This window comes from Cottoperca gobio, chromosome 17 (genome assembly GCF_900634415.1).
Source record: "Cottoperca gobio chromosome 17, fCotGob3.1, whole genome shotgun sequence".
In the NCBI taxonomy this organism is placed as follows: Eukaryota; Metazoa; Chordata; class Actinopteri; order Perciformes; family Bovichtidae; genus Cottoperca; species Cottoperca gobio.
The window spans coordinates 19,237,059-19,260,110 of record NC_041371.1 but is presented as its reverse complement, the minus strand read 5'-3'; the positions used below and the strand labels follow the sequence as shown (position 1 = coordinate 19,260,110).

The following is a 23,052-nucleotide window of genomic DNA, read 5'->3' as shown; positions in this document are numbered from 1 at the left end:
TAATTTAATTTTTATTTATATTAAATAAAAGAGAGGGAAAGAAATATCTTGTTTTAACTAAACCTTACTCCAAACATAGATAAAAAATAGAAATAGATGTGATGTGTCAATTATAGTTACTTAATAACCAATACTTACAGTGACATAAGAAAAAGAAAATCAAAAGCCATATACAATAACTCGCAATCACTGCCACTTGATAAAGTAATTATTCTTTATACATCAGATCAGACTGCTTTAGACGATTGTATTGCAGATTTCCCATCAGAAAATAAATACATAAATGGGCGGCTGGGGGTTGACAAGACAGATATGAATCTCTGCGTAGGATCGGTTTCTCTTCTTCCTTTCAGTCACAGGAGGTACAAAGTCAAAGTGCCATAAAATAAATCTGTCAGTCGAAGGAGAGCTGCGTTTCCTGCTTCATACTGAGACATAGTCAAGAGGGCGTCGGGACAAACGGCAGCTCTACAGCAGGCTGGAAGAGTGGGAATTAATGAAGATCGCTGATAAAAGGACTGTTAGGAAGACCACTTCATACTTTAGCGTAAGTCACATTAAGTGCTTTGTTATTCTTGTGATTGTGTTTATGCCGTTTGTAAATCATGATGAGCCAAAAGTGTCGCTGAACATCAATTAAAGGAGTCACTTTTGCCTTTTCTTTGAAACTGCAACTCACCATGTGGATTTCTTTGTGTAGGGAGTAGGAACGCTGCGAATTGGTGATGCTGAGAAAGGTAAGGCTGAAAAACTGGATTTTATTGATAAGAAAACTGTTTACCAGGAAACACAGTTGTTCCTGGACGCAGCGTCACAATTCCCCACAGTCAAGGAGAAACTGTGCACTGATAACTAGCCCCATCATAAATGATGTAGTCTTAAGTACATCAAAGGAATACTTACTCTTTATAATGATCATATATCAAATACTCACACTGTGTTACCTTGATTTCTTGAAGAAAACTTACTTTTCTCACATGCCTCCACGGTGTAAGAAGAATCACAAAACTGAGAAAAGTCTTGATGAATTGAAGTAAATGGGAGCCGTGTGTAAAAACAGCACAACTAGATCAAAACATCAAACTCTCACACAACTGGTGCAGTATAATCCAAGTCTCATTTATACAGTCATGCTCAATACTTCCAAAACACACACAAATACATTTATTACATACATTTACTGCAAATGCATACATTTACAACTAATACAACGTTTTCTTCAAGAATTGAAGGTAACAGTGGGTGAGTAATTGATATTTAAATGATTATTGTGTGGGTGAAGTATTTCTTAAAAAACACAAAACTATGACAGTGGATGCATTAACATATCTATTGTGCTCTATTTCCAGGGGGAGTGGGTGTGGGTGGACTCGAACATTGGGGTTCCCATCGGAGCAAGGGTCAAAGTAACACCATCTGGTCAGAGGTTACTGGTGGACGATGAAGGAAAGGTAAACATCCCCTCGCCGGCTTAGATAAACAGCTAAATTCATATGTTCAAGCATCATAAAAAACATTTACAGCCTAGGGATCCACCTTAAAAGAGTTTTTTTTATTTCTTACTTTGACCACTCCCAGGAGAAGAGTCTGTCCCAGGAGCAGGAAGCCTCCCTCAGGATCATGCACCCGACATCAGTGGAGGGTGTGGATGACATGATCAAACTGGGAGACATGACCGAGGCCGGCCTCCTCAGGAACCTGCTGCTCCGACACAAACGAGGCAAAATATACGTAAGGTTGACATGTTGCTGACGAATCCATCATTTTTAAATGCTTTGAGCATCTCAAACAGAATTCCATTCACCAAATTGTTTGACTGATTCGATTCGACTTTTATTATTGTGTCATGTACAAATAATAAAAGTCACGGTTATTTAGAAAAAGAGACCAGAAACCAGAGTAGGAAAGTACAAATAACTCTAAACATATCAACCCTCCTGGTTTTTTCCCAGCCTTAGAAACAAAGGTAGCCAACGTATAAGCATTAAAATGAAACAACCATTCCTCTCTGATGGCATCAGTGCACCAAAACATTTCTGGACATTTCATTGTATTGGGATGGCAGCAACCTGGGTAAATAAAAATCAAATCAAATCAAATTTATTTGTATAGCCCAATATCACAAATGATACATTTGTCTCAGTGTGCTTTACAGACTGTACAGGTTACAACACCCTCTGTCCTTAGACCCTCGCATCGCACAAGGAAAAACTTCCTAAAAGAAACCTCAAGGAGAGCAACTGAGGAGGGATCCCTCTCCCAGGACGGACAGACGTGCAATAGATGTCGTGTGTACAGGATAAACAACATAGTACAAATACAACATTTGACAGAAAATGATGTTGTGTTGAAAAAGAGAAAGTATGGATGAATCCAGGAAAATGTCAATAAGGCTTCCCGGTGTCCAACAGGACCAGGGCAGCAGGCGCAGCCACGATTCCTGATCCTGACGTAAACTTTATCAGTGGCAACCTACCACATAAGACACAGAAACTCCGGGATGATACCCCGGATGATGAGTTAGTAACATACATTTACATAAATGCATACAGATAGAGAGGGAGAAGAAGAGAGGGAGGGGAGGAGAGAGGAAGAGAAGGAAGAGAGCAGGGAGGTGTCCCCCGGCAGTCTAAGCCTATAGCAGCATAACTAGGGGCTGATCCAGGGCAAACCTGAGCCAGCCCTAACTATAAGCTTTATCAAAAAGGAAAGTCTTTAGCCTACTCTTAAATGTGTAAAAACAAAATACATTGTCATATTTCCTAAATGTCTTACGCAGCCTTTGTTTCTTCTGTTTGCAGACATACACAGGCGCTGTGCTGGTGGCAGTGAACCCCTACAAGAACTTCCCTTTATATTCAGTTGACCAGGTGAGGCTGGTGTTAGCATGCATCATAGAAGTACTACGGTTGCAGATCATTTTCCTTTTATTATTTAACTTTAAATCTGTTTTCATGTGTGTTTCCTGTTGTCCTTCAGGTGGAGTTGTACCACGGTCGAAAGCTGGGGGAACTCCCTCCGCACATCTTCGCCATCGCTGAATCCTGCTACTGTAACATGAGACGCCATCTCAGGAACCAGTGCTGCATCATCAGGTCAGGATGAATCCCTCACCTGTTAACTGAGGCAGCCTTCAATAGAATAAGTGTTGTCTGAAACTACCTTTTGATCTGAACTACTCCATCACTTCTTTCTTTTCCTCAGTGGGGAATCAGGAGCGGGGAAGACAGAGAGCACTAAGCTGATCCTGCAGTACTTGGCAGCAATCAGTGGTGAACTCTCAGAGCAGAAGATTGAGCAGCAGATCCTGGAGTCCAACCCAATACTAGAAGGTACTTCATCCGCACAACTTCACTGACACCAAGACATGCAGTCGTACTCAAAAAACGAGTAACAACTGCCTGTTGAGACACGCATAGACAGAAATAGTGAAGAAAAAACAGACAGTGCTCAAACGTCCTTATTTTGTCCCATACAGCGTTTGGAAATGCCAAAACAATCCGGAACGACAACTCCAGTCGCTTTGGGAAATATTTGGAGATCTTCTTCAATAAGGACGGAGTGATCGAAGGCGCTCGTGTGGAGCAGTATCTTCTGGAGAAGTCTCGTGTGTGCCATCAGGTGAGTTAGCTCAGTCCAAACACCTAGTTCTTCTTATCATATCCAGGGGCAGATTTATGGCGTCGACCAATAAAAGCAGGGCTGGATAGATAAACATGCTGTTATCATGGGCCACGGACTCTCAGTGGCCTGCGGAGAAAGTAGATAATTTCATGTTGCGTGACATCTCTCTGCCTCAGTAAACATTCATGAAGCCATGTAAAACATTAGCAGTTCATTTACACCCACAAAAAGACCTTTAGTTTATCTGGTAACACTTTCTATGTCTGTAACGCATTATAAACATATATACTTTATATTATAAACATTATAATCTGCTTATAGCACCGTATTATCATAGTTATAAGCACTCATAAATATTCATAATGCTCTAAAACACTAATCATAACACATTATAAAGCATTTTAGTATTATAATACTTCATAATTGCTTGTAACTTACATTTCTTTACAAGGATCATAGTATAATATAATTACCATAGTTGTAAAACATTGTAATCTTTTTATTATAATGTGATTATAAATGATCGTATAAGTGGTCATTGGGTGCTTTATAAGAGTGAGTAATATAAAAAAAAAATATATAAAATATAATAAAAATTATTATGGTACTTATAAGTCCTTATAAAATGTTATCAGTATTGTTATAAAGCAATATGAATATTCATGAGTGCTTATAACTAAAATTATGCAGTGCTATGAGCAGATTATAATGCATTATAAGTATCTTTATGATGCATTAAAGATATGGAAAGTGTTACCATTTATCTTTTAGTAGCAATAAAAGTATATTATTTCTCCACATTAACCGCAGGCCCTGGAGGAGAGAAACTACCACGTGTTTTACTGCATGCTGGCAGGAGCCACGGCAGAGGAGAAGAAAGCCTTGAACCTTGGAGATGCTATGGAGTACAAATTCCTTTCTAAGGTATTACAGCGGCTGTCCGCAGCTCATTTTTGCAATCTTAACCTAAACATATGACATATCGTCTCCCTGCAAGGAATAATCTAAAGCTCCCCTCTCGTGCGCTGCAGGGCGGCTGTTTTTCGTGTGAAGGCAGAGATGATGCTAAAGACTACACGCGTATTCGCTCTGCGATGAAAATCCTGACCTTCTCAGAAAGCCAGTGTCAAGAAATCCTCAAGCTGCTGGCAGCCATATTACACCTGGGAAACGTCTGCTTCCAGGGTGAGTGTAGGCATTTTAGATTATTGCATTTCTTTTGCTATAATTTAATGCTGACTATATTTTTGGTTACAGGAAAAAATAAATGTTGATAAAACTATACTTTAATCTTAACTTAATGTATGCTACACTCAATGCAAATAAACACACAGTAGAGATACCACAGTGTAAAAACACTCCACCACAAGTAAAAGTCAGATTAAAACACACTATAAGTATATTTATAAAATGCATTATAGACATGGGCATCATAAAAAGTTTTACCAATAAGGGTACTTAAGTTATATTCTACCACTAGATGGGACTTCACCTGCCTTTGCAACACAATAAGCTTATATTTATTGTGTTGTTGTTGTTACATTTGATCCCGTGTACCCACCAGCCAACACACAAAATAACATGGAAACCAGCAATGTCAGCAAGTCCGAACACTTCAGCATCGCAGCGGCAATACTGGAGGTGAGCACTTCTATGTTCACGCTCATATTTAGTGACCGTTGTCATCTTTCTTCAGCATTACATGATTAAAAGGTTCTGACGGTTTTCTTCAGGTGAAGAAATCTTCCCTGGCGGAGAGTTTGACCCATCGCTCCTTCATGACCAACAGAGAGAGGGTAATCAAACCCCTCAGCTCCGAACAGGCGTCTGACTGTAGAGACGCCTTCGTCAAGGTAATAAAACTGATCCACTGACTGTAAATCACAATGTTGCATACTTCCTTATTGGATCCTGACTCAGGAATATTACCCTATAAATGTTGCGTACTGCAAGTTATAAGGAAGTGTCATTATGAAACAGTAAGAGGTGATTTTAACCTTTGCCTGCAGAGCAAATAATTGAGTAATTGGACTTACTAGTACTTTTTGAGCTGCATTCATACCGTTTAAAAGAGGAGGGTGCAAGCAGACGTTTCACATACAGCAGTTGTTGACAGAGGGGAGATCCAGGGATTAGAACAAATAACCATCCAGTCTCAAATGCACTGCAGTACTTGAAGGGATAGTTCGGATGTGATGAATTGGGGTTGTATGAGGTACTTATCCATAGTCAGTGTATTACCTACAGTAGTTGACAGTCGGCACGCCCACAGTTTGGAGACAAAGACAGACAAAGAGTTACAGCACGGAAGCTAAGCAATGTACTGCTGTGGACGAGGGCAGCAGCTAAATGTATTTTAGCTACCTAAAAACTCAGTTTGAGTGTACGCTATATGTAGAAGATTTTCACCACTTTACTTTGCTGTCAGACAGCTATACAGTCTATGTTTCCGACAGGGAACTGAAGCCTTTATCTCCATCTATGCTCTAAGCTAACGCCACCAGACTCTATCGAAAAACACTGTAATTTTACCTCGTAGAACACCGGAGTTGATGGTCTACCGCTGCCTTGATCAGTTAGTTAGTTTGTGTAATTGTGTGACTTTGAAGTCACACAATTACACAAACTAACTAACTTTCAGAGGTAGACCAGCTACCCCCGTGTTCTGAGGTGAAATTTCTGTTGTCTGTTGTCTGGTGTCTGGTGTCTGGTGTCTGTTGTCTGGTGTCTGGTGTCTGTTATCTGGTGTCTGGTGTCTGGTGTCTGTTGTCTGGTGTCTGGTGACTGTTGTCTGGTGTCTGGTGACTGTTGTCTGGTGTCTGTTGTCTGTTGTCTGTTGTCTGGTGTCTGGTGACTGTTGTCTGGTGTCTGTTGTCTGTTGTCTGGTGTCTGGTGTCTGGTGTCTGGTGTCTGGTGTCTGGTCTCTGTTGTCTGGTGTCTGGTGTCTGGTGTCTGGTGTCTGGTGTCTGGTCTCTGTTGTCTGTTGTCTGGTGTCTGGTGTCTGGTGTCTGTTGTCTGGTGTCTGGTGTCTGTTATCTGGTGTCTGGTGTCTGGTGTCTGTTGTCTGGTGTCTGGTGACTGTTGTCTGGTGTCTGGTGACTGTTGTCTGGTGTCTGTTGTCTGTTGTCTGTTGTCTGGTGTCTGGTGACTGTTGTCTGGTGTCTGTTGTCTGTTGTCTGGTGTCTGGTGTCTGTTGTCTGGTGTCTGGTGGCTTTGGCGAGAGCATAGATAAAAGCTTCAGTTCCTCGTCAGAAACATAGACTGTATAGCTGTCTGACGGCAAGGTAAAGCCTTGAAAATAATCTATATATAGCGTACACTAAAACTGATATTGATTATTTTAGGTGGGCCTTTCTTTTAGGTGGCTAAAATATGTTTTGCTGCTGCCCCCGTCCACAGTAGTACAATGCTTTGCTTCCGTGCAGTAACTCTGGTCTGTTTCTCTAAATCTGGAGCGCCATCTACTGCAGGTAAACACAGTGCCTCATACAACCCCACTTCAAAATCCCCAAACTATCCCTTTAATATTCCTCAGTTTAGTTGGACAGATTACTCATGCTGAGAAGATTAAATTGAACTGTAATTTGTGGCCGATCTCTCAGGCAATCTACAATAAGCTGTTCATATGGATCGTTGGGAAAATCAACAGTGTCATCTATAAGAAGTTGACCAAAATCCCCAAATCCTCCTTCCTGTCCATTGGCCTGCTCGATATCTTTGGCTTTGAGAACTTCCAAACAAACAGGTCAGGACATTTTACTTCAGGCTGAGCGTCGCACAGCTTTACAGTTACTTCAACCTGAATAAATGTCCCCTTGTCGTCTTACAGCTTCGAGCAGCTGTGCATTAATTTTGCCAATGAAAAGCTGCAGCAGTTCTTTGTGGGCCACATCTTCAAGCTGGAGCAGAAGGAATACCTGAAAGAGGACATTGTGTGGAATAACATGAAATTCAGTGACAATCAGAGCATCCTGGACGTTCTGGCTGTGAAACCTTGTAACCTGCTGGCTCTCATCGATGAAGAAAGCCATTTCCCAAAGGTGATGCTGCTATGCAGGATTGCTTTTTAATCAATTCACACTCCAAACATTATTGAAGCGTTTACTATAAAATCTAAGTTCAGTCAAATATTTCCGCTTGTTTTTGAGTCAAAGTATTGTTTGGTGTGTCACAGGGCTCAGACATCACGATGCTGAACAAGATGAACCAGCAACACCGTGGCAACAAGACCTACATCGCCTCCAAAAGTGAACACGACACAGACTTTGGAATTTGCCACTTTGCAGGCAGCGTTCACTACGACTCCAAAGGTACAAAAAGCTGATTGTACAACAAGTCCAACTAAAGACTAATGGCCTGCTGTGTGGGGATCAGTAATGTTCTTCTTTCTCTATTAAGGGTTCCTGGAAAAGAACAGAGATGCGGTCAGTTTTGACATGATCAAGATGGTTGAAAAAACCACCAACAAGCAGCTTCGTCAGATATTTGAGACTGAGCTTTCAACCAATGGTGTGAAGATCAGTAACAACAAGAAGATCATCATTACACCTAATACTTCTCTACGGGTATGAAAGCATAACCTCCTCTGCACGTCATTTGCTTTCACATTGCTACATATATAATCTACTTGTTTTGATGGACATTTATTTGTGCTCTACATTGGGATACAGTGGACATGCACTGGTAGGGACATTGGTGTGTTAGTTGCTCCTGTATAGAGTGCTGCAGGGGTGTCGTATTATGCAGGACAACCCAGAAGTTACCATCGCAAGTTGTAATTCCATGATTTAGTCACAACCAAAATTAGCTTAAAAACCCAGTGGTCTTCCTTGACCGCCTTTTTTAAGGCGAGGAAGAAGTGGAGTGTTTACTAACGTTTTTTAAGTCGCAGAACAAAACGTTAAAATATCTTCAGCTTGACTTAACCAGAGACCTTATTTCAGGCATCTAATCAAAACCCATAAAAAGAAAACTGTTCACTTTGAGACGAGGGAATCGGAAGTGCAAAAATGCTGACTCATTTCCACGTCTTAGGACTCATTCCTGCAGCATCATGTTTTCAGTCTCCTTTCTCTCATCCTGCAGGCCCAGAGTGACAGCCGTAAACAAGTGGCGACGCTGAGCGCTCAGTTCCGTCAGTCTCTGGACTCCCTGATGAAGGCTCTGTCCGCCTGCCAGCCTTTCTTCATCCGCTGCTTCAAACCCAACAATGAAAAGCAGTCTGAGGTGAATGACACAACAGCAACTGCTGCATATTATGGCCACAGTAACACACAACGGTTGCTATGTGTAGCGTTTTTAAACATGGCCGTATCGTTGAGCAATTATGTTCGATAGTGGTGTTTGTGCAAGTGTTAATCTAAATTACAACATTTCCCCTAAGTCCTATTATTTCCTGTGTTCTACCTCCCCGTCTACATTTGTTTCATTCCCCGTTTGGCTTAACCGAAGAGGATCAAATTAATTTTCCGATCTGCCTTTCAGCCCCGCTACCATCTGGCCTTGTACTGGATCAACAACGGCCTCTTCCTGTTTTGTGCCATAAAGCAATTGAGCAAATGATCTGGAAAATAATTCTTGCTAAGATACAGTAGAAACGGTGAAGGTTTCCTTATCTTATTAAATTAGTCCAATTTATTTTCCTTCACCATAATCTTTTCCAGCCATGTTAGCTACATGGCTGTAGTGATCGCAGCGTCCGTCCACCACTTTGCTCCAAACTGGAATATATCAACAACTACTGGATGGGTTTTGTACAGAGATTCATGATCCCAGAGGATGAATCCCCTACTACTTTGGCAATCCCCTGAGTTTTCTTATTGGGCCACTAGCAGGTGAAAGTTTTCACTTATCCAGTGAGATATTAACATCTACTTGATGGATAAGCACAACATTTTTTGCACAAATATCTGTGGTTCCCAGATGATCCCCTGACTTTAACCTCCAGCGCCACCATGTGACATTTGTCATATTAAGTGAAACTGTTGATGAAAATGTGCAGTGCTGCCCCCTCTTAGTAGATACGTCGAGTAATTGGTCATTTAGGACCTAGTCAACTAAGAATTCTTAAGTCAAGAAGTCATTTTTCTTCATGCTGAATGACTTATCTCCAAGAAACTTATCTCTGCTAAACCCAAGATTTAAGGTGGTGCATGATTCTTTGTGGAGGAGGTTTTACAGATTTGTCAATCAAATCAACTAATCGGTTAGTCATAATGGTATGAATGTTAGTCGACTACGAATTTTTCTTTCTTTTGTCTCAAACCTTGAAATTGGGTACACATGTGGGCCTTTTAAATCATCTCTGTTACTTTCTTTTTGTACGCTTCTGTGCAGTTTTGGCGACAGTCTCACTATCCACCTCCCTGCACTCGTATTTCGAGTTTAATTTAGGGACAAAGGGACAAAAAGTGAAAATCTGATATTGCGACAGCCCTAAATATATATTCTCTTGCCTGAAACAAATACAACAACAATAATGACGCTGACAGAACAGCGGATTTGAAGAAGTAATTTTGCTGTTGCTGTCAAGGAAGAAGAGAAAACTAAATGCTACTCGGGCCCACGCAGAATATTCACAACCACTTTGATGCGCTCTCCTCCAGGTGTTTGACAGAGAGCTGTGTATTCGTCAGCTGAGATACTCCGGCATGATTGACACAATCCGCATCCGGAAGCTGGGATACCCAATACGGCACACCTTTGGGGACTTCCTGCAGCGCTACAGGGTGCTCCTGAAGACGACCGTCTGTGACCCCAAAACTGTGAGTTGTGATGCCGTCCTGTTGATGATCGTACATCACAATGTTGATTTCATAAAATCAATGTCATATTCGTGGAATCTAGAATGTTACAGCTAAATGTCACTCAAGATAACACTGTCCATGTTACAACCCCCCCCCCCCTCCGAGAGAGATTTGGGCTGTCATTAGTGTCTCTTCAGCATCTTTATTGTCTCTCCAGGAGTCAGCTGCTGCCTGTTGTGAAGCCATCTGCAAGGCAGTGATTGAAGGAGCGAACGAGTGGAAAATAGGCAGAACCAAGATCTTCTTGAGGGTGAAAAAGAACCTTTAAGACATTTGGATGACTTGATCTCAGAACATTATGGCATCTAATTGCAAGGATTTTCTGGGCAAATCAGAGCATAGAAATGTGTCTTTTTTCCCCCCCCACTTTATTTCAGGATGCCCATGACGCCGTCCTGGAACGACTGAGGGAAGAAAAACTCAACAGGATAGCGCTGGTGATCCAGAGGGTCATGCTGGTACACAAAGACAGGTGCAGAATTCACATAGAGATGGGAACTATAGTGTAGTGATGTACGTGCTGCAAGATCAAACAGGGTGTCGTAGAAAAAGACACAAAGAGACAGTGTGCAATTGAGGAGTGTGTTTCTTTTTTTTTTTTTTTACTTTTCCTTTTTGCAGAAAGTCTTTCCTGAAGAAGCGAAAGGCAGCTGTGGTGTTGCAGAAGCACTGGAGAGCTTACAGACAGGAGAAATTGCGAAGAAAGGTCTGATGCTTAATAACCTTTCGTAGAACTCAGAGCTCGCAGCTGAGATCATGCTCCCTCCTTCGCATTTGCTATAATTTATCTCAAGTCCTTGTCCTTTGTTTTCACTCTTGCTCCAAACAGCTTCTGCTAGGCTTTGAGAGGCTGGCATCAAAGATCCGCAGTCGGAGGCTGCGGTTACATTTCCAAAGACAGCAAGCAGCAGCACTCACCATCCAGAGCCAGGCATGTGCTGTAGATTAGCTTTATTCAATTTTCAATGTCCCAGTTTTCTGTTCTGTTTGTTGAACATGTCCAAATGAAACGATACAATACTTTTATTTTGCAAGGGAATGTGAAAAAAAATTGCTTAAAAACCCTCCAGGAAATAATTACAGTAATGTGAAATACACGATTTGTATGAATCTATCAATTATTTTAGACATAGTAAAGAAACAGAGACATAGTTTAGCAAAGTACTTCACAATCGTCCTATAAACACCCATCTGTTACACTAATATAATGGATCATAACACACACACACACACACACACACACACACACACACACACACACACACACACATTTTATATATATATATTTATATATTTATTTTTGGATTTTGTAATTTATTCAAATGCATTTTTTAATGTGTTGTTAAGATGTTTCAAATGCACTTTTTAAAGAAACGACTTCTTGTTAGATCCATATGCAACACAAAGACATTTTAATAGGATGATTAATTATGTCTGATACTGAACTGAACTGTAGGTCCGAGGCTACCGGGCGAGGAAGGTCTGTAAGCAGAAGAGAGAGGCAGTCATTCTGCTGCAGGCTCACAGAAGAGGGATCCTGGCCAGAAGAATTACTCAAAAGATGAAGGAGGAAGTAAGAGCTGAAAGTCTTGAAACTACAAATAACATAATAAATGTCAAGAAATAAGTGTGTTGTACTTGGACTCATTTTCACCCCCACTTTTTCTCTATCCTCTCTCAACCCAACACCCCTCACAGGCCTACCTTTTACGCCAAGAGAAAGAGAACCAAGACCGGATTGCTTTGGAGCTTCAGCAGCGACTGAACGCTATCACCAAGTTGCGACCAGCTGCTGAGGAGCCTGAGCCTGAGGAGGACACGTATGATATCCAGCTCCCGCCTCCTGTGGAAGATATAGAAGAGAAAGCATCAAATGAATTTGAGGTTAGCTGATATGTCAGTTGTGTACCTGGTAATGTGACCGTAATAGACTTTTGCCATATATAATGAATCCCGACTGAACCCTTGGTATTAATTCTATTTATCAAGATGAGGAGGAACCTGCCAGAGCCGGTGGAGGAAACCTCTGTCGAGACCTCAGAGGAAATCATCGCTCCAGCCTCCATCTCAACAACCCCCATCCCATCCCTGGACGAGGACGAGGACGAGGACGGGTTCGATGACGGCAACGATGAGTTTTCCTTCTACAAGTTCAGCATCCTTCACTTCCAGAGCAACCACGGCCACACACACCACAACCAGAGACTCAAGCAGCCGCTTCTGCCCCACGATGACGAGGGTGACGTGCTGGTGAGAGGACAGAGAGGGAAGAGAGGGAAGCTTTCTTACTGTCCAGATTTACATCTATTGCCAAAGCTCACTCCCAGCTTCTCCTCTCCTTTTTTTTCTCCAGGCATGTCTAACTGTATGGTGGATTATACTGCGTTTCATGGAGGACATACCAGAACCAAAATCTGCGGACATGTTGTCTCAAGAATCCAGCACCATCTCGCGTCACCTGCCTCTCAGGCAGGGCAGGAGGCTGAGCCACCTGGTGGGACTGGACCAGGTAACATATTACAAACAGCTTATTTTCCGCTACAGTATAATACAAAGTGTCAAACATCAGTCATTTAGAGCTGCAATGATTAGTCGATCGACAGAAAGAAAAAAAGATTCATGCAAAAAAGGCCCAAAATGCTGTTTTCAGCCTCTCGATTAATGAAAATATCCTGCTTTTCTCTGTTTTATACCATATTTAAATGCATGTCTTCTGGTTTTGGACTGACAAAACAAGACATTTAAAGACACCTTGGACTTTAAGACACTGGGATGGACATTTTTCACTATTTTGCAACAAGAGAAAATAATCGGTAGATTAACCGATAGTGAAAATAATGGTTAGCAGCAGCCTGCAGTCATTAATCGTCGTGTGTTTTCTGAACAGATAATACTGAGGAAGAACAAGAAGAAGTTCGGAGCTGGAAACAGAAAAGCTTCTGTTATTGCCGAGGAGGTCAGCACTAATGTTGCTATGATCTTCATCATCATTATTTCTGCTCATTATGTGCGTCGTATGCTAAATTGTTCTTTTGTTGTCATCTTTACCAGCCAGAGGACTTCAATGACGATGGGAATGTTTTGATTGGAGAGGGTCCCGACACTGGATCGACCACTTTCATCCACGGAAAAACTAAACATCATCATCGGATACGCTCTATCGAGACCAGACATAAAGTAAGGACACGCAGATATAAAGGCTGTATACAATGCAGCCTTATAATATCATAATTATATACCCTGAGAACTCCTGGAGGTTCTCTTGAATCTTGTTTCCCTCGTCGTTCAGTTCTTATTGCTCTGTGTCTGTCTTGTTTTAAACGCTCCCGCCATGTTTCTCTACATGTACAGGGATGAGATTTACTGCCAGATCTGTAAGCAGCTGGTGAACAATAAGAAGAGGAAGAGCCATATGCACGGTTGGACCCTTCTTTCCATCTGTCTTGGGATCTTCCCCCCAACGGGCCTCTTCATGAAGGTCAGTCTGCAGCAAGTCATTCAGTAATAAAGCAGCTTCCTGTTTATAGTGTATAAAATGTCCCCCGTTTTTTAATCGTATTCCTCCTCTGGTAACTCTTCAATATTACCTGTCAAAGATTTCTTTCACAAATAATTGTTAAAGGATGATAAACAAAGTCACATTTCCTAGAAGTTCAAGCCCGCCCGCTGTGTTGATATGTTCTTAGTAGTAGGATAAGATAAGATCAAAGGTCCTGGATGAGCCTCGTAAAATGCAGATAAAGAGTTACTGAAAGAAAGCTTAAGGTAAATATGGCAATAATGGACACCTTTACTCATTGTATATCCTTATCATCTTCTGCAACCTGAACTATAATTAAGCAATAGCCCATGACAGGCCGTGGTATATGCTCATTATATCACAGTTAAGGGGCGTGGTACAACCCCCTTAACTGTGATATAATGACCATATATGCAACAACACTAACAGCTAGCGAACGTATTAGACAGACAACATTGATTGATTATTTGGCTATTTATTTACATTAATTTGTATGTTGCCATTTATTGTGCACCCACTGAAAAACTGTCCAGCATCAGTAGAATGGCTCACAAAGTTACTCGTACTAGGCTGTTGCTTTTTGGCGTGGCGAGAATATTGCTCCATTTTAACAACTGTAACGGTTGTAGCTTTTTCTCAGACGCGGAGGGATACTGACTTGTTGTGAAAAGTAACTACAATTCTACCCGTGATATACGCTCATTATACCACGGCTAAGAACCAATCAGATTGCTTGATTTGACATGTCCGTTTTATAAACACATTTAATGCAATGGTCAAATGCACTGGGTCTGGTCAAAGTTGACTTTGTTATAATCACAAGTATTTTCTTGTCATTTCTACCGTGTATTTTAATTGAAAAATATGTGGAAATCTGTGAATACAGCCGGGGTTTATCTTAAAATGTTAAAAAATGTTTTTGTAATTTCCAAATGACAAAGCAGAGTAAAGAAATGTTGACTTAGAGAAACACTGCTGACAGTTTCTCTGTTCATGTGGAAACAATTTAAGATACAAAATCTATCCTTTGTAACGGGTAAAAGGCTCGGTTTAATCAATGAAGTCAATACTACCAGGAACATACAGTCAGTCTTCACTCTCAATTGGCTTTTACAACTTTTACAACAGCATTTTCAATTCATCAAGTTAGTATTGATTCCAAGAAACCCACAATTCAGTCCATGCTCATTTTATTCCATTTGTCAACCTTGTTGATCATTTTTGATTTGGCAGCATATTTTTATTCATCCTGTTCTTTTCCACAGTATTTGGAGAGTTTTATCAACAAAGGGCCAAGTGATTACGGAGCATACTGTGCTGAGCGCCTGCGTCGTATAGTAGCCAACGGAGAGAGAAAAGAGTTGCCCTGTTGGACAGAGCAACAGGTAAAAACACTGAGTCACATTTCTTTCTTGTTATTATACTTAAGTCTCATCATCTCGTCATAGTGTTTTCTTGGCCAGGTGTATTGTTGTAAATACAAGATATTCTTGAGCAGCATGAATTATTGGATTGCTTTCTAGAGTTTAAATCAACTTCTACTCACTGATAGGCTGCCAAGTCCAAGGAGCCCATAGATGTGTCTGTGACTCTAATGGATGGCCGCACTATCAGTGTACACATGGACTCTGCCTCCACCTCTGCGGAAGTCTGTCAATCTGTGGCTAACAAGATTAATCTTCAGGACACATATGGATTCTCCCTGTACATCAGCCTCTTTGAGAAGGTTCGCTTTACTTCCTTGTCTCTTGTCTCTTCATATCCATTCAGACCTTCCTACGCCTGGTAACTATTGTTGTTGGATGATATATTGTCGGTAAACGATATTATTGACATTTTAAGACCATGTTTTGCTACTAATATAATGATTATATACCATCATAATGCAAGTATACCAGATAAATGAATTTACAAGTATTAAGAATATCCAGACATTGTGATTGGAATGTAAATCTTTTAAAATGTGTATATCCTAATTAAATTAAACTAATATTGTAAATTTATCAGAATAGTAAATAAAATGGACGGGATCTGTTAACAAAGATCTGCAATGTCCGCGCAATTTTCCAAGTTTTATGATGGTAGGGAAAACTCTGCTGTCAATCCCGGTGTCATGTTGGCTAAAATGTTGCTGACTTTTTTGTGTAAACACGCAACCTAATAACGTAAAGATTATCGGAGTCGTGTCCATATATCATTCGATAAGTCGATAATGGAAAAGTATTGGGGTCATGTCCATATATTGTATGAAAGTTGATAAATCTGATAAATGAATAATAAATTGAACGAGGTCATGTCCATGTTTCATACATTTAGTCCGTAACATAATTATCATGACAGGCCGACCTTCCCCCCCTCTATTTGCATGTGCACATACTTTGGTTGTCCCATATACTGTATATCCCGTTTCTTAATGTTGTTTAATCAGTGCTAAATTCTGGTACAAAAGCTTGTAGGGAACCACACTCACTCAAACATTTTTGGTCTTTTTGGTCTCCAGATGTGGTCTCTGGGCAACAGTGGGAAGCACGTGTTGGATGCAGTGTCACAGTGCGAGCAGGAGATGAGGAGGCAGGGCAAGCAGGAGAAGGACACCCCCTGGACGCTCTCCATCCGCAAGGAACTGTTTACACCCTGGCATGACTCCTCAATAGACCCAATCAGCACGGATCTAATCTACAGACAGGTCATCAAGGGTATCAAGATAAGAGACTACATTAGTGAGACGGTAAGGCTCGGGAGTGAGAGGACTTTGTTTACTTTTACATGCTCTACTATAACCTTATTCCTGATGTGAAGGTAAAAGACAACATATTTCTGATCATCGGTGGATTTTGTCCATCATAGATGGTCATTTATATTGAAGAACTGATACTCCTTAGTACTCCTTACTCATATATTTTTATAAGGCGAAGTTCCAGTGCTTATGCAGGCTCATTAGATCTGGACTTTGATGGGACACTAGGAACACATAACAATATTTATCTATCATTTCAGCTGCTGCCATGTGGCCAAATGAATCAATAAATGCAAGCTTGAAGAAAAGCGCAAGCATAGAAAATGTTGAATTTGTATTATTTGTTACACTCACCCTGGTCCCAATGTTAACATATAGCTTATTAGACAGCAACAATAAATACCAGTGGTAGTAAGAATCATAAAGAGACCAACGTTAGGATCCTCTACGACGGTCTTATTGTAGATATCGATGTTTTTGTCAATACTTTTCCTAAACAACGAACCAATTTGTGTAAACTCCAATAAAAATCTGCATCTTTCAGGAGGATGAATACGTCCAGCTGGCAGCAAAACACTATTATATCCAGTTTGGCGCTGCATACAACAGAGACAACGTCCATCAGGTGGTTGAGGAGTGCATCGCCACGCCCCTTATTGAGAACAAATCTATGACGAAGTGGATCGAGCTCATCAGCGATGCACACCAACAGGTATAGTGCATGCAGTCAAACAAAAGAAGCTACTGTATGTATTTTATGAATACGACTGCAGCCTGAAACAAATTAGCATAGGCCATGTGTAGTATACTAGAGGATTTATTTACTTGTATTTCTTCATAACATGGATAATCCTTACATCCTGATCCTACAGGGTCCTTATGTCAACGGGAAGCAGAAAAAAGACAGCGTTAAAGGAGAACTGGTCCGCAACGCTCAGCACGCATGGCCCCTGCACTTCTCCAAGTTTTTTGAAGCTACAATGATGTCAGGTCAGTAAACAAACAGCTTGTTAAATCCATTAAACAATGAATCGTTTCAGGACTAAACTCAATTCACTAACAAACTGGACAAAAACATTAATCCCCACTGAACTTTGATTACCAATTGCAAATTGCTTCTGAAACATTTGCCTTCCTATATCTGTCCACAGGGCCTCCTTTGCCCAAAAGCATGTTTGTTGTGGCTGTAAACTGGAATGGCATCTTCTTCATGGATGGATCAGACAAGAGACTCCTTGAGCTTCCTTACATAGAGGTAAAGAAAGTACGCATGATCAGGTATGGATAACTTTTTGTTCTTCTAAACTAATTGTTCTTGTTTTAATTTACTCCCTTGCAAAACATTTGAATTAAGATTTGAGAAGTATCAAACAAATAAAATGCTGATGTTTCTAACCTGTCCAATGACAGCCATCTCAGTGTTCAGTCAGTGAGTTTGGTCACAGTCAGAGGAGAGTTTATCCTGAAGTCTGGGGAAGCTGCGGACATGTTCGCACTTATAGAAAGAAACCTGGAAGGCTTGATACAGCGCTCTGTGTATGCACTGGCTAGGCAGGATGCCAACAAACCAGGTAAGAGTCTAGAGCTTGTAATGTATAGGATAGTAGGATCAAACACACTTAGGAAGTCTATTTTATCCCACTCATGCCTCTCCGTTTCTCTCCCTCTGCAGAGGACCCCAGTTTCCTGGTTTGTAAACAATGGGACCTGCTGATGGCAGAGAAAGATGAAGAACGTTCTCCTGATAAAAACTGGTTCAAAGCAACCAACCAGCGGACCAGTGTCCGCGGTGCCGTCTATAAGGATACAGTGCAATTTCTGCCGACTCTAGAGAAGCCCTCTGACGATATGCTGGTAAACCTTTTAGTTGTTTTTATTGCAAAATGAACATATATTAGCAGAATTCAACTTAAACATAAAATCTATACAAAAAAGGATATCAGAAGAGAGTGAATTGAATAAATACATTTAAACCAGTGTATAAAAATAGGAAAGGTAGTCGATATGTGAGTCATATATAAATATAGTCATTAAATAGGGGAGACCAGGGTTGGTTGGCACAAAGCTGTTTTCTGGTACTTTGAAGGTCACAGAAACAAATATAGATTAATCATCAAAATAACATCAAAATGTTGGATTTCTTGACGTGCACTCATCGGCTGTGTTAAAACATCGGAAACTCTTTTGGTAAGATTAACGTTAAGATTTTATAATATCCCCAATGTGAGCGGGATTGGTCAGCACATGTACTGTTAACTGTTAATGTATAATTTGTTAAGTTTATATCGTTAGTTAATTATTAGTTTGAATGGTCAATGGCAAAATTCCTACTGATGAACTGCTTTAAAATGTTTTTTGGTTCTAAAAATGAGCAGATATTCTATTAACAGTTTAGGTTTTCTGGTTCTTGTTTGAATTAAAGTTTCACATATTTGTATTGGTTGCTTAACGTTTTGTAACTATAGGATATAGGATAAAATTGTCCTAACCAACCTCAAAACATGTGCCAACCAACCCTGTGATGGGGCTGGTTGGCACAAGTGTTTTCCCCTACAGTTGTCGTTAGTATTTATACAATATAACAATCAGCACTCTGCATCAGCAAGGAATTTACTTTATTAACATGTAGACGTTAATAAAGTTAGTGGTGAAACTGATGAACTGCTTCTGACCCCTCAGGAGCTTCTCACTCCTAATCGGAGGAAACCTTTAGCAGCACAAAGCGCCACACCAAGAACCGAAACGGTGGCTCCTGTCTCTATAAAAGAGTTTGCAGTCGATAACTTCAGGTATTGATATGAGTTCCTTTATATTTATTTATCAAATATGGCATATTCATCTAACCATAAGTCAGACATCATCATCACAATTGAAAACTTTTACATGAAAGAAGCTTTCAGGGCTTCTTCACTGATGTGCTCACACTGTTTCCTCCCGGTCGCAGGCCCGCGGGTCGGCTCGGTGCGTCCAAAGGGGTCGGCAGGGAGAAGCTGTGGGCTTGTTCCAAGGAACCTCTCAAACAGCCGCTGATGAAAAGTCTGGTCGGCGACTCTGACCTCAGCAACCTGGCCTGCATTGCCTTCACTGATATCCTTGAAACTAATGGAGATGAGAGCAAGGTGGACGGTTTCAGTAACAGCTGTAACATTAGAGAATGTTGAGATACTTTACTGCGTTAAACCTGGTTCAGGAGATGCATTATGATCACTGCTAGAATTCATTATAATGTGAGTAGTATACTTACTTACTTACTTACTCTAAGCAGCCACTGTTTGCTTTAATGCTGAATTATTTACATTTACATTTCACGTATGTAATGTCATATTATACATATTACCTGAAACAATTTCTATTTTACATGCATAATTATACAGTGCTGCAAGCTGATTATAACACATTATAAGGAAGGAGGAAAGAGCCGCTCTGTCCTGAACACTTAAAAGGACTGTATAATGTTATACACACCCTAGTCTAGTGTCATTACTGTCCGTGTGAATCCTTAACCTTGGCTGCTACCTATCCTGAAGTACATGGGCGACTACCCCATCAAACATGCTCGCACTCCTATAGAGCTGACTGACCAGATCTTCGGTCCAGCCACACAGCACGAAGTTCTGCAGGACGAGATCTACTGCCAGATTATGAGACAGATGACCAACAACAACAACAGGTGCTGCCTCAGTGTGTACTTCTGTATGTTCTGTGTACTTCTGTATATCAAGAGCCAGCAGATCCAATCCTCTGTGACCCCTTTTCCTTGCTCTCTCTCACTCTCAGGTTGAGTATGGAGCGTGGGTGGCAGCTCATGTGGCTGTGTTCAGGCTTGTTCTCACCCAGTCATAATTTGATGGGACACACTCAGCACTTCCTGGAGTCCCGGCGCAGAGACCTGCTGTCTCCCGGCTGCCTGCAGAGGCTGCATAGGATGCGCAGGTCAGGCTGGAGTTAGAAACAGAAATGAGAAACAATAGATCACATGTAACAAGATGACGGAGCCGGGCTGAACAAAGGGTTGGTTACTAGTAGTTTATAGAAACGATGCAAAGGAACAGAATCAATGTGATGTTCTACATATAAGCTTATAAAAGTAATATACTCGGTTAAACCCCTTTGTCATCACCAACATTTTGATTAGTAACGGTAATAATTCAATTGCATATTTTATCTCAGTAACGGATTACAATTACATTGATTTTTTAATTTAATTACGTAAAGCTGTTCCATGTAACTAGTTACTCCACACCGACCACAAGCACAACAAAGCACAGGTTCTACTGTAAAATGCAAAAGTTGTGTGTGTGTGTGTGTGTGTGTGTGTGTGTGTGTGTGTGTGTGTGTGTGTGTGTGTGTGTGTGTGTGTGTGTGTGTGTGTAAAATGTATTCATCCGAGTGCTTTGTACCCGCAGTAAGGAGCCCAGGAAGCTTCCTCCCCATCAGGTAGAAGTGGACGCCATCCAACAGAACAGCATGCAGATCTTCCATAATGTCCACTTCCCAAATGACACCAGTGACGTAAGACACAGCTGATTGTCACATTAACTAACATCTTTCTGTTTACATATGGAAGGACCTTTGAACCAACCTTTATTTCTGTTTAATATTATTATATTATTATTGGTATCCGTCCTTCAAGGAAACACAAGACCAAACAACTTTTCCCTACATGTGTTTTAACATGTGGTTCTAAAATGACTGCCAAATGAAGTACATAACATTACACAGTCCATTTATGTATCAGCAAACGTTTCTATGCTCACTCTTTTCACTGTTGTGCAGATATTTGAGGTGAAATCGACGACCACAATCGAAGACCTTTGCTGCACCATTGCCTCTCATCTCAAACTGAGCTCAGCTGAAGGATATGGCCTGAGCCTGAAAACTACAAACAAGGTGGGGTTGGTTAATATTAGCTTCTTTGTTGATTGATACTTTGTTTTAGTAGAGCTCTACCGAAGAACTGAGAAGCTTCTTTTTCATGTCTGTTCGTTCTAAAGCTGGTATTTCTGCACAGTTGCAGATAAAGATGAGGCTCTACTCATTTATAATAATGAATAATATATTAGTAGAATTAGATTTCAGTGGTGGCTGCGTAGGATTGTTTTTCCAACTTGTGTGATTCAAACATTTCCAATAACTACAGAGAGTTGTAAAGTTAAAAAAGTCCACATTTATTGAAAAGACATAGATGTAATATTTTTTTCTCTAATGAAATATTCTGCCTCAATCCATATTTGTTGGTATTTAGCCTTTCAAAAACTACATTTTCACTGCGGTCAAAAAGCAACTGTGGTTTGCTCTCCAGAGGCACGCACTGACAAGTTATATTCATTATTAAAGAAAGTTGATTTAATGAAAACAAGACGAAATCATTTCATCTGATAAATCACTTTATTCAAATTGAGGATTTTGTTCTAGGATCTTTTTTTCATTTGTATGGTGGTGACGTCATATTTAAAATTTCATTCAAAACCCTCTATCTAAAAGAAAAAAGGGCATTCAGTACAGCCCTATTGTATTAGACCTTCATTACATTGTAATGGGACAAAGAAAAGTTGAAGAGTTCATTTATGGATTTCCATATGGCTTAAGTGGACATTTTGTGGTTTGGTCTGCATTAATGATTTGACTCATTTTGATGTGAAAACATTGAGACAATGAGGTCATACAGTTTAATCTCTTCTTCACTGGTGCATTTAAAGTCTTCACAACTACTGACCCTGCTTCTACTCTGTTTAACAAACTGATGTTGTTCTGTTTTTAATTCTTAGGTCATAAGTTTGGAGGCGCAGAATTATTTATTTGACAGTGTAAGGCAGACTTCAGAGCCTCCTAAGAAAGGGAAAAAAATGAAAGAAGGTAATGCTTCCTACTGACGCCTTTAGGTTTTTTTTGTCAGTGATTCTCCATATTTATAATTGAGGTTTTGTTTGCCAGGCAACCAGACCAGTGCGCCCTACCTGGTGATCTTCAAGAGGAAGCTCTGGTTCAACGTGAGCCCGGGGAAAGACCTGGTTGCAGACCTCACTTTCCATTTCCCACAGGTATTCAACCAAAACACACTCTTCATTCTGCTGCTGGCTTTCACTCTTTCTCAACACGCAGAATTCTCACGACACATGACCTCTTTTGTGCCTCTGTGTAGGAGCTGCCCAGATACCTGCGTGGATACCACAAGTGCACCAAAGAGGACATGACCAACCTGGGCGGGCTGCTCTTCAGAGAGAAAGTAGATTCAGACAGGTCGCAGTTTGTCATGATCCCCAAAATGCTGAGGGAGCTGGTTCCTGCTGACCAGATAAAAAGCATGTCCCCTGAAGAATGGAAGAAGGTAAAGGAAGGAAGGATCAGAAGCAGGGCAGACATTT

General features: G+C 40.7%; 1 protein-coding gene across 1 annotated transcript in view; it reads left to right on the top strand.

The window, feature by feature from the left end:
* Nucleotides 1–496: 496 nt before the first annotated feature.
* LOC115022415 (unconventional myosin-VIIb-like) overlaps nucleotides 497–23,052 on the top strand; it is a 24,526-nt gene continuing 1,970 nt past the window's right edge. Inside the window, 47 exon segments of the mRNA XM_029453395.1 lie at nucleotides 497–547; nucleotides 701–840; nucleotides 1,313–1,451; nucleotides 1,579–1,731; nucleotides 2,802–2,870; nucleotides 2,980–3,095; nucleotides 3,205–3,332; nucleotides 3,479–3,621; nucleotides 4,435–4,548; nucleotides 4,656–4,809; nucleotides 5,189–5,265; nucleotides 5,358–5,477; nucleotides 7,227–7,369; nucleotides 7,454–7,664; nucleotides 7,799–7,934; nucleotides 8,023–8,189; nucleotides 8,710–8,850; nucleotides 10,230–10,388; nucleotides 10,588–10,680; nucleotides 10,808–10,902; nucleotides 11,052–11,136; nucleotides 11,260–11,361; nucleotides 11,887–12,003; nucleotides 12,129–12,314; nucleotides 12,420–12,680; nucleotides 12,784–12,939; nucleotides 13,318–13,386; nucleotides 13,482–13,525; nucleotides 13,527–13,607; nucleotides 13,782–13,908; nucleotides 15,216–15,335; nucleotides 15,503–15,676; nucleotides 16,451–16,678; nucleotides 17,232–17,399; nucleotides 17,560–17,677; nucleotides 17,839–17,966; nucleotides 18,093–18,258; nucleotides 18,360–18,541; nucleotides 19,367–19,476; nucleotides 19,632–19,774; nucleotides 20,204–20,357; nucleotides 20,465–20,620; nucleotides 21,094–21,199; nucleotides 21,464–21,577; nucleotides 22,456–22,543; nucleotides 22,622–22,728; nucleotides 22,830–23,015. Coding sequence (XP_029309255.1) covers nucleotides 497–547; nucleotides 701–840; nucleotides 1,313–1,451; nucleotides 1,579–1,731; nucleotides 2,802–2,870; nucleotides 2,980–3,095; nucleotides 3,205–3,332; nucleotides 3,479–3,621; nucleotides 4,435–4,548; nucleotides 4,656–4,809; nucleotides 5,189–5,265; nucleotides 5,358–5,477; nucleotides 7,227–7,369; nucleotides 7,454–7,664; nucleotides 7,799–7,934; nucleotides 8,023–8,189; nucleotides 8,710–8,850; nucleotides 10,230–10,388; nucleotides 10,588–10,680; nucleotides 10,808–10,902; nucleotides 11,052–11,136; nucleotides 11,260–11,361; nucleotides 11,887–12,003; nucleotides 12,129–12,314; nucleotides 12,420–12,680; nucleotides 12,784–12,939; nucleotides 13,318–13,386; nucleotides 13,482–13,525; nucleotides 13,527–13,607; nucleotides 13,782–13,908; nucleotides 15,216–15,335; nucleotides 15,503–15,676; nucleotides 16,451–16,678; nucleotides 17,232–17,399; nucleotides 17,560–17,677; nucleotides 17,839–17,966; nucleotides 18,093–18,258; nucleotides 18,360–18,541; nucleotides 19,367–19,476; nucleotides 19,632–19,774; nucleotides 20,204–20,357; nucleotides 20,465–20,620; nucleotides 21,094–21,199; nucleotides 21,464–21,577; nucleotides 22,456–22,543; nucleotides 22,622–22,728; nucleotides 22,830–23,015 — 6,225 coding nt within the window.